The 12,635-nt window shown below is 49.2% G+C and overlaps 2 protein-coding genes and 1 non-coding gene across 8 annotated transcripts in view; 2 read left to right on the top strand and 1 right to left on the bottom strand.

The window, feature by feature from the left end:
• The window catches only part of COL2A1 (collagen type II alpha 1 chain), a 30,487-nt gene extending 28,574 nt beyond the window's left edge, over positions 1–1,913 (top strand). For both annotated transcript variants that reach the window (XM_059682685.1, XM_059682684.1), the window contains 3 exons: positions 75–262; positions 571–813; positions 1,329–1,913. In XM_059682685.1, coding sequence (XP_059538668.1) covers positions 75–262; positions 571–813; positions 1,329–1,475 — 578 coding nt within the window. In that variant the 3' untranslated portion in view covers positions 1,476–1,913. The remainder of the gene's footprint in view (positions 1–74; positions 263–570; positions 814–1,328) is intronic.
• A 2,039-nt stretch (positions 1,914–3,952) lies between these two features.
• On the top strand, positions 3,953–4,056 carry LOC132228937 (U6 spliceosomal RNA). Its single transcript, XR_009451536.1, has one exon. It is a non-coding gene; the product is annotated as a U6 spliceosomal RNA (small nuclear RNA).
• Positions 4,057–6,108: 2,052 nt separating this feature from the next.
• Positions 6,109–12,255, bottom strand: TMEM106C (transmembrane protein 106C). Of its 5 annotated transcripts, none has more exons than XM_059682681.1 (8): positions 12,158–12,255; positions 11,456–11,709; positions 10,139–10,202; positions 9,503–9,662; positions 9,271–9,411; positions 8,753–8,802; positions 8,220–8,273; positions 6,109–6,831 (listed from the first exon to the last, which is right to left on the bottom strand). In XM_059682681.1, the coding sequence occupies exons 2-8, from the start codon at positions 11,637–11,639 to the stop codon at positions 6,735–6,737; spliced, it is 750 nt and encodes a 249-aa protein (XP_059538664.1). In that variant the 5' UTR covers positions 11,640–11,709; positions 12,158–12,255; the 3' UTR covers positions 6,109–6,734. The 5 variants fall into 5 exon arrangements, with proteins under 5 accessions (XP_059538664.1, XP_059538666.1, XP_059538662.1 ...); XM_059682683.1 differs by having other exon boundaries at positions 11,456–11,667; positions 12,158–12,225; XM_059682679.1 differs by lacking the exon at positions 12,158–12,255 and adding an exon at positions 11,933–12,151.
• Between the last annotated feature and the right edge of the window lie 380 nt (positions 12,256–12,635).

Genomic DNA, 12,635 nt, shown 5'->3' with positions numbered 1-12,635 from the left:
GTCTTTGAGCCTCTTGGGAGGGTGTGTCTGTGCCTGTCTGAGCCCTGAAGGGGCGTTGCCTCCTCCCCCTGCAGGAGACTACTGGATCGACCCCAACCAGGGCTGCACCTTGGACGCCATGAAGGTTTTCTGCAACATGGAGACTGGCGAGACCTGCGTCTACCCCAACCCAGCGAACGTTCCCAAGAAGAACTGGTGGAGCAGCAAGAGCAAAGACAAGAAACATATCTGGTTTGGAGAAACCATCAACGGTGGCTTCCACGTGAGTGCCTGGTTGCTCTTGGCCAGAGAGCTCTTCTCTCTCCCTGGAAGTTTTTAGCACTTGGCGCACATTCTCACCAGTTTTCTTTGTGGCCTACAAGGAAGGAAAGAGGAGGAATAGCATTTTCTGCCATTTAGAGGTGGAGGAAGAGGTCTTTGGAGGCTTGCTGTACACCCTGGAAGCAAAACCATCCTCCCTTGACCTGCTCTCCTAACCCCCTTCAGCTCCTCTGAACCCTGGGCCCTGGAGCCCCTGGTCCCATCGAAGGCCACTCCCAGGCCTCACACCACTGCTCTCTGCCCTAACAGTTCAGCTACGGGGATGACAACCTGGCTCCCAACACTGCCAACGTCCAGATGACCTTCCTGCGCCTGCTGTCCACTGAAGGCTCCCAGAACATCACTTACCACTGCAAGAACAGCATCGCCTACCTGGACGAAGCAGCCGGCAACCTCAAGAAGGCCCTGCTCATCCAGGGTTCCAATGATGTGGAGATCCGGGCTGAGGGCAACAGCAGGTTCACGTACACGGTGCTGAAGGATGGCTGCACGGTGAGTCGGCTGCTGGAGCTGCCAGAGACGTGAACTGCCCGGGGCCCAGGGGTCAGGCTGAGCGGGCAGAGGGTTGGCTCCCAGCAGGTGTCGTGGTGCTAAAGTGAGGGACTCATTAGAGGTGTGTGCCATGTAGAGAAGACATGCAGAGTGACAGGTGAGGGAGAGGTGTTTGCTGTTCTCCTGGGCTCAAGGGAAATAAGACCTTACCCAGTGTGTCCAAAGACTCTTGTAGGAGGATTTCTGTAATGTTTATGGGCTGAGTATGAGATGGAATGACAAGGGGGTCACAGGCAGGGAGCTCACTGCGGGGAGTGGGAAGGAGGAGAAGGGAGGCCCTTCTGGGAAGGGCAGGAGTAGAGGTGGAGAAGGTTCTGGCCAGCCAAGAAGAGTTCTAAGTAGAACCAAGTGTGTTTTTCACTTTGTGTTCTGCGATGCTCAGTGTTGGGGTCCCGGGCAGCTGGCATTGGATTTCAAGGTATCACTGAATAGTGTCTCCTTTCTTTTTTCTCCAGAAACACACCGGTAAGTGGGGCAAGACTATGATCGAGTACCGGTCACAGAAGACCTCGCGCCTCCCCATCATTGACATTGCACCCATGGACATAGGAGGGCCCGAGCAGGAATTTGGTGTGGACATAGGGCCTGTCTGCTTCTTGTAAAAACCCGAACCCAGAAACAACACAATCCATTGCAAACCCAAAGGACCCAAGTACTTTCCAACCCCAGTCACTCTAGGACTCTGCACTGAATGGCCGACCTGACCTGATGTCCATTCATCCCACCCTTTCACAGTTTGGATTTTCTCCCCTCTCTTTCTAAGAGACCTGAACTGGGCAGACTGCAAAATAAAATCTCGGTGTTCTATTTATTTATTGTCTTCCTGTAAGACCTTTGGGTCAAAGCAGAGGCAGGAAACTAACTGGTGAGAGTCAAACGCCCCCTGAGTGACTGCCCCCCAGCCCAGGCAAGAAGACCCACTTCGGGTGCTGGGCACAGGAACTGTGTGTCCTACACAATGGTGCTATTCTGTGTCAAACACCTCTGTATTTTTTAAAACATCGATTGATATTAAAAACAAAAAAAATTATTGGAAAGTATGTATGGACTCGAGCTTTGTTCTTTATTTCCCATTGGTCTTTGTTCTCTAGGCGTGACCAGATGGCCATCTGAAGGCTTTCTTTTGTTGACTTTTCAACCAAAGGGCGGGCACCGAGGCCACACTGCCTGGTTTAGTGACCTCACATGAACACAGACTTGCCTCTTTTTGTCAACCTTGGCACTGTGTGGAACCCAGGAGTGAACTGGGGCTAGAGACCAAGATTTGGGAAGGGAGGGACAAAGGAGGGATGACAGTAAACACGGCACAGGACTCTGGGTAGATTAGTGCAAGAGAAATGATATGCTCCGAGCTCAGAGGATGGGACAATGTGTGGGCTACATCTTGCTGGCGGGCGAGGTTGAAGATGCTCCTGAGGAGGAGGGGTGTGGAGAGTGGGGAAGGAGAGGGGAGGGAGTCTTGGGGGGGCCCATGCTAAGGACACACAGCCAGGCAATCTTGGTGACCTACTTATTTATGTCTTTCTCTAAGACTTTTAGATCAAGGAGAGGTGGGAGTGTTGAACACATAACCCACCCCTATTCCTCTTTCCTGCCCCTGTACCTCTGTCCCCCCATTCTATACTTCCTGGACCTACATTTAAAGCTTCTCTGCACTTCCTCACACCAGTGGGCTTATGAACAGACAGCGTCCCATCTCTCCTTACCGTCAGGTGTCCCTTGCTTGCCAATGACTTGTGTATGTGGTAAAAATGAGGAAGCTGACACCTTCTCCACTAACTCAGAATAAACAACCCTTCCATCTATCAAGAGAGCTAATGGGAGCCAAGGGGAGAGCAGTGAGGTGTACAGATGCTTATTAAAGTATTTCCGTAGACAATAGGTGGAAATGAAGAGTTGAGTTTGGTTTGAGCCTGTCAATCGCACTCCAAGAGCCCATGCTGCTTCCTGTCTCACTCTGCTTCCCACAGTGGCATCAGAGCTACTTATTCCTTTTTTAAAAAATAATAGTTTATTGATTTTTGGAGGGACAGAAACATTGAAGTGAGAGCAAAACATCAATTGGCTGCCTCCTGCATGCCCCCGACAGGGGATCAAGCCTGCAACCTGGGCATGTGCCCTGACAGGGAATGGAACAGGCAACCTTTTGGTGCATGGGCAACGCCCGATCAACCGAGTCACACTGGCCAGGGCAGTTACTTATTCTTACTAAAGCGGCTCAGACCGTGATAAGTGAAGTCCCATTTGCACCAGGATATAAAGGTGATCCCTCGCAGCCCACACACTTCCTGGGTACCTGGTTAAACCTAGAAATTGTAGTAACTGTTGCGTGGTAATTGGGGAGTGAACCCGAGGTAGAGCTTAAGGGAAGAGAAGCAGAGGAACGGAGAACCTTGCCTGTGTGTGGTCAAATTGAAATGCACCACCCTGGCTGGCAGTCAATGTGCTACTTACTGCTGCTTCCTTGTCCCAACCTGGCCCAGAGCGGGTGAGAGTAACCAGGTTCATACTAATCCCTATGATGCCGAATGCCCCAGGAAAGGCAGAAGGTCTCTCCAGTTAGAATAACCTCTCATAGAAAATCCTGACCCCCAGCAGGCTTGAGCAGACAGACCTGGCTTACTAATTGTGAGGCCTCAGTCAGGTTATTTTTCCTCTCTTGAGCTTCCTCAGCTCTACCGAAGTGTCTGAAGGCTTTTAACTGGGAGTCAGGAGTCTGCTCCAGCCAAGACTTACTCAAGTTCCTTAGATCCAGGGTAAATTACAGAACAACTTCTGAAATAGTTCCCCTTCTAAACAAGTGAAGGAACACAGAATTTTAAAAGGGTGCTCTCAAGAATCTTACTGGAGAATCTTACTTATAAAGGCAAAGAATAAGGACTATTTTGAGCAGAGGAAATATTTGGGAACCCCTAGGATTCATGGAGAGCATTTACAAATAGTCTGGTTCTTTCAGTAATGTTTCACACTTGGGGTTAGAATTCCTAGACAGTTGACCCGGAGATTGAGGGGACCCTACTTTGGGGTAACTAGAGTTAAGGAAGAGATGGGGTCTGGTGAGTATAAAAGGCTTGTGATGGTGCTTGCTTTCTCAGCACATATACTAAAGAATTGGAAGGATAGAGATTAGCATGGCCCCTGCACAAGAATGACAGGCAAATTCATGAAGCATTTGATATTTTTGGACACAGACAATAGTTTGGTGAAGGCCCAGGCAGGGGGAAGTGGGGAATGAATGAAGGAGAGCAAAGGGCAGGAAAAGGGGGACACCTTCAATTATGTCAACATTAAAAATGTTCAATAAAATTACCTAAAACAAAAGGCTTGTGATGATGTTTTAAACTTCTAGCTATGACTCTGGACAAAACACATCAGAAAATGTAATCCTTAGCATACAGCAGGTGCTCAATAAATACCTTTTTGGAATGAGTAATTGAACCAATGGAGATTTCAACCAGGTGACACAGCGTAAGTAGTTTGAGAGCAAAAACGGGGTCACAGTAGAGGCCAAGCAGGAAGCTACAGAGAAAAAGAGATCTCAGAGTATGTCTCGTTTTCAAGAAGCACATTCTTTCCAAATTTCAATCCACTAGAAACACGATGATGATGGCAATGACAGCTGAGCCAGCCACTTCCCCTTTCTATTTTGGTGTTGCTGAGAGCAAACTGTACGCATTTGTTCAAGAACTGACGGAGAGCCTGGCACAACTATGCAGGTATCCCACGGTGCAGCGCGGGGGCTAAGGATGTAAACAGGTATGAGATTTCAGAGCATTACGAAGTCAGACTTACTGCTGTTTAAAACAATTAAGTGCTTTCCTTTGATCATCGCAGCTGGATTTAAAGGTAATACTGAGAAGCAAGAAACGCTATTGAAGCACAGCCACAAAAATCATTGAAACTTAAGTACCAATATGAGTAGTTTTCCCAAAATTACATAAAAATATGCACTAGAAGCTATTTGGAAAATGGGAAAATTAAAGAGGAAATGTCGCAAGGTGAACATCTTCATGTGTGTAGGGCAACGACCTCAGAAACAGTGTGCATTTGCTTCCGTGCAAGTCCTGTCCCATCGTCAATATACAGAACAGTCATCACTACTGTGTTCATACAGACAATTAAAGGGCCCAGTGTCACACTGAAACTCAGCTCTCAGCGTGCAGTTACTCAATCATGGTCAATGTCAATAAAGCAGTCACAAAATTTAGCCTTAGTTAAAAAAAGATTCTAACTGGTTTGGCTCAGTGGATAGAGCGTTGGCCTGCGGACTGAAAGATCCCAGGTTCGATTCCGGTCAAGGGCATGTACCTTGGTTGCAGGCACATCCCCAGTGGGGGGTGTGCAGGAGGCAGCTGATCGATGTTTCTAACTCTGTGTCCCTCTCCCTTCCTCTCGATAAAAAAAATCAATAAAATATATTTTTTAAAAAAGATTCAGTGTTGCCCTAGCCAGTTTGGCTCAGTGGATAGAACGTAGTCCCCGAGGACTGAAGGGTCCTGGGTTCGATTCCAGTCAAGGGCATGTATCTCAGTTGCAGGCTGGATCCCTGGCCCTGGTCGGGGCACGTGCGGGAGGCAACCAATTTATGAGAGATAGATATTTTTCTCTCTCGTTTCTCCTTCTTTGTTCCACTATCTCTAAAAATCAATGTAAAAATATCCTCGGGTGAGGATTAACCAAAGAAAAAAAGATTCAGTGCCAAAATCAATGAGCAAATATTGAAGATGAAGCTATGGGCATGAGGACTAATACTGACCCCTGCCACCACCTGCTGCTGTTAGGGCTTCCCGAGGCTACCTCAGCTGAGGTCTGAACCCCGACTACTCCAGCTTCCCACAACGGGGCTGGAGCCCACTTTGGTGGTTGTAGCTTGGAGCCAGTTCAAGAAACTTTCAAACTCAAACCAGGCCCCTTTCACCAGAACGACAGCCAGGGGGTCGGGGTGGTGGTGGTGGGGAAGTTATTCCGCCCCAAGCAGCAGCTTCACTCCTTAGGCATCTCTGCCCTACCTCTTCCAACCTCCAGGGGGCATTAAGCGCTCTGTTTGGGAGGAGCCATAGGGCAGCCGTCACCACCAGAGACCAGGAGAAGTGAGGCTGTTCTCTGTGATAAGAGCCTCCTGGGATGGCACTCAGGGGTTTTCTTCCCTTCCTTCCTGTGCTGACCTCCTTAGCAGGCACCTAATCCACGGCCCCCCGGAGGTGTCTAAGTCATCCAGGCAAGAGAAGACGCAGATGAATCAAAAGCAGGGTTTATTTTCCTACCAAACCCCCAATCCATGTTCCAGCCAATGGATGCAGGGTTAATCAAGCCCCACATAGACTCTTAGTAAAAACAATTATAAATTTCTACAAGAAAAAGGTTTTTAAGTTCCTAGGCATTGAGGAACAGATGAAAAAAAATCACATCTTGAATGGTCTGCGCTTTCTTTGATGTATTCACACGTTCCCTCCCTGCTGCCTCTTCGGTGCGATGAGGTCCTGATGACAGCTGTGCAGCTGCACCAACAGTCCTGCCTCACGCCCCTCTCTGGTTCTCTAACCTCGTATCCTGGTCTGCTTTCAGCTTATAATCTCCAAGCACAGCTGGCAAGATCTGAATGAAAGTCTTCAAACCTCGAGTGCCTACTATTTGCTGGGCATAGAGTGGGTACTGGGCAGTGATTCGCTGGTTTAGGGAAACGGAAATGGTGCCACAGAGGCGAGGTTTCCTCCCAAGCGGCAGGCGGGTGTTTGCTGGGGATTAAGAGAACCAGTTTCTCCTCTACTTCTACCACCTGGGTAGGTGCAGAACGCAGGCCCTAGGAACGGATGGGGTGTCTCTTCCGACAGGTGCTGCCGTGGGAGAGCCAAAAGCAGTTTCTAAACAGCTGAGAAGTTTGTTCCACAATCCACATAGTGATGTGTCTCCAAGGAGCTCTGGGTCATGTGACCAATGTACGAAATCTTCACTGAAGTTCTAGGAAAAAGAAACCAAAGAGAATTAATTCTGCTTTTGAGATGAAATAAGAAAAATTGCCCAAATAATTTCTTGCAAACTCAGGCAACAATATCCATGTGTCCCATTCCCATTTTTCATGGTTATGCAACCAGAAACCCAGAGTCTTTCTACATCCACCGAGATGCTGTGACAGTCTAAACAAGCATTTCTCAACTGGGGAAGATTTTACCCCACACAGACTTCTGGCAATGTCTGCAGACATTCTGGGTTGTTACAACGGAGCGGTGTTGGTGGTGTTACTGGCATCTGGTGAGCAGAGGCCAGGGATGCCATTAGATATCCTACTATGCACAGGAAAGCACCTACAACAAATAACTGTCTCAGCCAAAATGTCAATAGTGCGAGGCTGGGAAACCTCACTCTACACCAGGGGTGGGAACGTCCAGCCCTCTGGCCGTATAAGACTCACAAAATCCTTTGGTCCGGCCCTGCCAAGGCATTAGGGTGAGTTAATTAAATGTTTGACCAAATATAGCAGACTAAGTTTTAAGTTGATAATTTTGTATGGCCCTTGAATGATGTTACAAATACAGTAGGTCCTCGGGTCTACGGCGCCACGTAACGCGATTTTCGCCGTAAGTCGGAACCCACCTACATATGCACCTACGTCACTCACATGGAGCACATACACAGCAGTAATGAAGTGAAACAGTAAAAAAAATTTAAAAGACAGATAACAATTCCTGACCTTTACTTATGGTAAATACAGTAAATAGTAAAAAAACATAAAGCACATATGTACATAACGTAGAAAGGACGGAACTTTTTTTTTTTAATAAATAAATGGGAGATGGCAACATAACCACAAAACGACGTACGTCGAGTCCGACGTAACCCGAGGACTGCCTGTATCCAAATGGCCCTTGGCAGAAAAAGGTTCCCCACCCCTGCTCTACACTCTCCTACTTCAAATGTCTGCAGCAGACCCCTGTCATGGTTCTAGGAGTGACCCTAAAGGTCCATGATATGTGGTAGGTAATTTGTGTGGTTAGAGAGACAGTCTGGCCAAATGCTCAGTACTTACACCTGGAGGAAGCTTTCTGTTCTTTACTAGTCTTGTCAGGATTCTAAAGGGATCACAGAACTAGACCTTGTTTCACAGAAAACATTATACATCTAATTGTTCACCCTGAGTCTGGGAATTTGTGATGGGGTTTGGACACGGCATCCAGAGGACACCAAAAGTTTACTGTATCTGTGCCTGAAGGCACAGGCGCCCCGTCCCCTCTCTGGCTGGGTGCCTTGTGGGTCACACAGGCTCTCCTGCGCGGAGGTGGCGAGCTCACACAGCCTCATGGTCCAGACTCAAATACAGAGGCCGTGGAACAGGAAGGAGGGCAACGTACCTCATGAAGACCACGATGTTGTGCACCTGGATATCGGGTAATGTGCAGAAGAAGCTAACAAACAGCAAATATAGAAGCAGTCAGTTTAGTTAAAACAAAACAAAACAAAAAAGAAAAACAGCAAAAGAGAACGGAGTTACACTGTCAAGCGGCGGGGCAGTCAGCCCTGTCTGGGCCCTCCCCTCCCCAAACTCGCTCTCCTGACCTCGGCGCTCCCACGGCTGACTGGTTCCCAATCCCTAGTGTCCTTGCCTCCTCCCACACCGAGATACTCTGTTTTTTCAAACCCATCATATAAATGCTGGAGCTTGGAAATGTCTCTAGTGGCTTAATGTTCTCTTTTAGATATTTCAACACTTCAGTCACACAGCTAAAAACACATCCTCCAAATAAATCTCAAGACAGCCAAAGTCAGGGAGCCTATAGGCCAAAGGCTGGGACTTAAGGCAGGACCAGCCCCAATCAATCAACTGAGCACAACTCTGCATCCCTTTCATCCAGCGGAGAACACAGAGAGAAAACAGCGTCCTTACTACACATAGGAAAATGGTCCTCCCATCTCCGCCTGCACCAGAAAGTCCACCTGTAAAGAAGACACCAGAGTCGGTCTGTGGCCAAGGAGGACTGACACAGAACAATACTGTCATTAGCATCTAAAGACCTGGGACCACCCTTCCATCTCAGACACACGTTTCCCTAAGACTGGCCCTCACACAGACTATGTGCCCCTAACAAATTCTTCCCGCCTCTTCCCTTCGGAGAGGCCAGTGGACCTCAGACTATCATTTTGCCTCGTCTTGATTTGTACCCAATGGCTTTCTTTTACATATCCTTTTGTTCCTCTAATATTTAAATGCAAGCTGATCCCCCCACCACCACCCCCTCTAATTTTTCATAATTACAGAGCTCACCAGGTCTTTCTCATCAACCAGTTCTTATAAGTGGAAATGAGAGGAAAAAGAAAGTAAGGAGGCTATGGCATTCCCACAGCCCCCACTCTTCTCTCAGGCCTATGGGGTGAAGACCCTAAAAAAAAACAACACCGGCATACCAGTTGCTCACTCCGAGGCGGAATGAGAGAGACGTTAGTTGTCATATATGACCCAACCACTGTGTTCATGTACTGAACTTGGCTGGACAGGCTGGTCACTGCCACAGAGTAGAAGTTGGAGTTCCTGATTTTCAGGGTGGCCTGCATCAGGGCAAGGGAGGGAAGAAGTGTAAGTTTCCTGGGTCCGAGACATGCAGGTACACAACCCAGGAAGGGAGGCCCTAGGTCTTACCTTGATGGCGAGGATTACAAGGGAGTCCTGCTTATTAAATGTGACATTCATCATTCTGATGCCGTCATCATCCACAAGGACTGAATGTGGAAATAGGAAGAAAGCCACCAAACCAAATGCCAGGAGGCACAGCAGGACAGACAGGAGGACATACTGCTTGCTGCAAATGACACAGCACATGACCCACGTGGGTAGTCAGATGTCAAGGTCCAATCGGTTAAGATTAAATGCACAGCCAGGACTGACGGGGGCAGGGACAGGAAAGGACAAAGGGCTAGGAACCACAAACCAGGCAAGAATGAGTGCAGAGGCAGAAGCCTTTGCTGTTTGCAATCGGGGAAGGGACGCTGAAGAGGGGAGCTGTGTAGACAGAAACATTTTTTCAACCCCCAGGACACCCCTGCTCCAATTCCTTCCAATTCAGTTCCTTCCCTGGGCCCTCAGAATGTTTCAAGCTTCAAGTTTCCTCCCCCAGATGGTGCTGAGGGAAGAGATATCTTTCTTGAGCAAATAGTATTAAAGGAAATGGAGGAATTGACAAGGACAGATAAAAGTTTTCAAAAACTGGCATTTATATGTATAAAAAGGGACCAGGGATAGAATTAGGTATTAACAGGAGAGAAGCAGGTAACTCACGTTCTCTGAGGGCGGAGTCTCTGATCACTGTGTGGGATCAAAGCCACCAACTCATTTACTTGCTCTATAAAATAACCAAACAATTATTTTGCTAAAATAAATCTCACATGTTAGCAGTACTTGCCTTCGCATCACACATCAGCCTGTCACAACCTATACTTGTTTAGAATTAGACGTAGATTCGCATTTTGGGTCTAATAACTAACTAACTCTATAGAGAGTGTCACAAATTACAAAACATGTATCAGTGCTGCCAGGGCAGTGACGTGGAAGTTGAGAAATCTAGGGTCCGAGACATGCAGGTACACTACCCAGGAAGGGAGGCCCTAAGTCTGGCTTTCCTGCATGGCCTTGGGGAAGGCATTACCCCTTCAGGCCACTGTCTCCTCACCTCTAATATGAAGGCTTTGGAGGAGATGGTTCTTACAGCTCTAACCTTTGTGACGATCTAAAGCTGTTATGACTTCCTGGGAACCAGCGTTGTGACATACGACTCTGCACCTAATCCAGGCTCCACTCCTGAGCATTTGTTTTTCTCTCCCCACGTGATACACATATTTTTCAGATTTTAGGTTGTTAATGATTCACCGTCTGCTCCCTTGAGAAGAAGCTTCCACGGAGCAAAGCTGTTCCAAGTCTTACAAGTGACAACAATAAAGAAACGTGCCCGTCAACAAATCCCACAATGCACAGCAAACTGTGAAAGAGACAACCACAAGCCCAAAGTGGAGTCACCTGTGCTGAAACCCATGACAGTGAACCCAGACTTAATACTTGACCTAATTACAGTTTCAGACTTCTCCAGGAGTGTAATCTTAATCAGTCAGTCTGGAATTTTCTGGTCATGTGGACTCTCTTCATCCTCTCCCCACCCCCACGAACAATCCCCTTTGCCGGAAACAATCCTTTCTTTTCTTTTGCTAACAACTTTCCTGTTCCACCCAGTTTCTGCCTATAAAAGCACCCACACTGTACAGCTCCTTGGGGCTCCGCTATACTTGGGATGCCGCTCGATTTATGAATCGCTCACTAAAGCCAATGAGATCTTCAAATTCACTCGATTGAATTTTTGCTCTCTAACAAAACCAGAAGTTCCAAGCCAAGGAAACAAAGAACCAAAGAGTGGAAGTGAAGAAAAGAACGGCTTTTAAACCTAAGGAAACCAACAGAAGTTGTGGAACCTGCCCCAGTGTATCGGGTCAGCTGATGACTCCTGTTCAGGGCACCATCTACCACTGTGACATTCCTGCCCAGAGTAAAGGCTCTGTCTGGGAGCAGAAGCCCTGCGGGTACCTCGGGATTCTCAAAGGTTCTCACCTGTGGGAATGTAGCCTGTCCCTTGGCACGTGAGACAGGTGATGCTGTCCCGCCCCGTGAACTCCACATATGGGAACTGGGCAATGGCTTCTTCCTGCTCCCGTTCGTCCAGCATATCCTCTCTGTCATCTTTCTTTCGCTTGTGGGAAGGAGGGCGAGCAGAGGCGGAATGCTGAGACCCCATGGCCAGGGTGTGCCACCTGGGTCATGTCCTAGGGGGCGAAGAGACCAGGCGGTGCATGTTAATGGCCACACTGCACAGGGAGGAAAGAAACCGAGAAAAGGGAAAACACAGCAGTGACCAAAGTGCGGTTCTCAGTGTGATCCCAAACACCTGTACAGCTTCTCCGAGCCTTCGTTGTGTAGCAGTGCTCCCCGCCCCCCTCCAACCCCTCCGTGCAGCTGGAGGGACTGGTCGCCTCCGCCAACCTGCCCAGCTCCTCGCCGTCCCGGGACTCGGGGCACCCCAGCTCCCACCTGGCCCGGCTTTGCCCCTTCTCCGTCTACTACTGCAAACTCTGTGCCCTCCTCGAGAAAACCTTCCGCAGCAAACAACGGACACCAAATTAATGGCCAGCCTTAGAGATCCTCCCACTCGCCTGCCAGCCCACGAGGCGGGCTCAGGTCACGCCCCCTGGCGAACAGCGACGCTCGGAGACCACCCGCCCTGCCCAGCAGGGAGCGCAGGCCGCAGTCCTCCACCTGCCAGGCGCGAACTCCCAGCAACTCCTTCCTGGGCGCACCCTACCGCGCCCCGCCCCCTGCCCGCCTCCGGAGTTAACCTGTCCGGGCCTCTGAGCAGCCGCACTCGGTGCGCATGCGCCGAATGGTGAGCGGCCGGGGACATGGCCTGCGCGTGCGCTCTTCGCGGCCCAGCAGCCGGCGCCGCTAGAGGGCTGCCGAGTGCGGGGAGAGCAGCGCCCCAAGCGGCCTGGGGGAGGTAACCGCGCGGAGAGAGCGCCGTTACCCAGTAATGTTGGGAAAGGCTCCAGCCACGTTTCCGGAGCAGAACGTCTCTCCGCCCGCCCGGGAGGAATAAAGAGGCTCCGCAGCCAAAGCCACTCTCAACGATTTTTTTTTTGAGCACAGAGGCCGTGTAGACGCTGAAGGTACAAAGATGCAGAAAACACGAAAACTGCCCTCCCCTCCCCCAGCCGTCCACAAGCAAAAAAAGACACGC

The sequence above is a fragment of the Myotis daubentonii genome, chromosome 2 (genome assembly GCF_963259705.1).
Source record: "Myotis daubentonii chromosome 2, mMyoDau2.1, whole genome shotgun sequence".
Classification (NCBI taxonomy): domain Eukaryota; kingdom Metazoa; phylum Chordata; class Mammalia; order Chiroptera; family Vespertilionidae; genus Myotis; species Myotis daubentonii.
The sequence above is the reverse complement of the archived record's forward strand: the minus strand, read 5'-3'. Positions and strand labels throughout refer to the sequence as shown.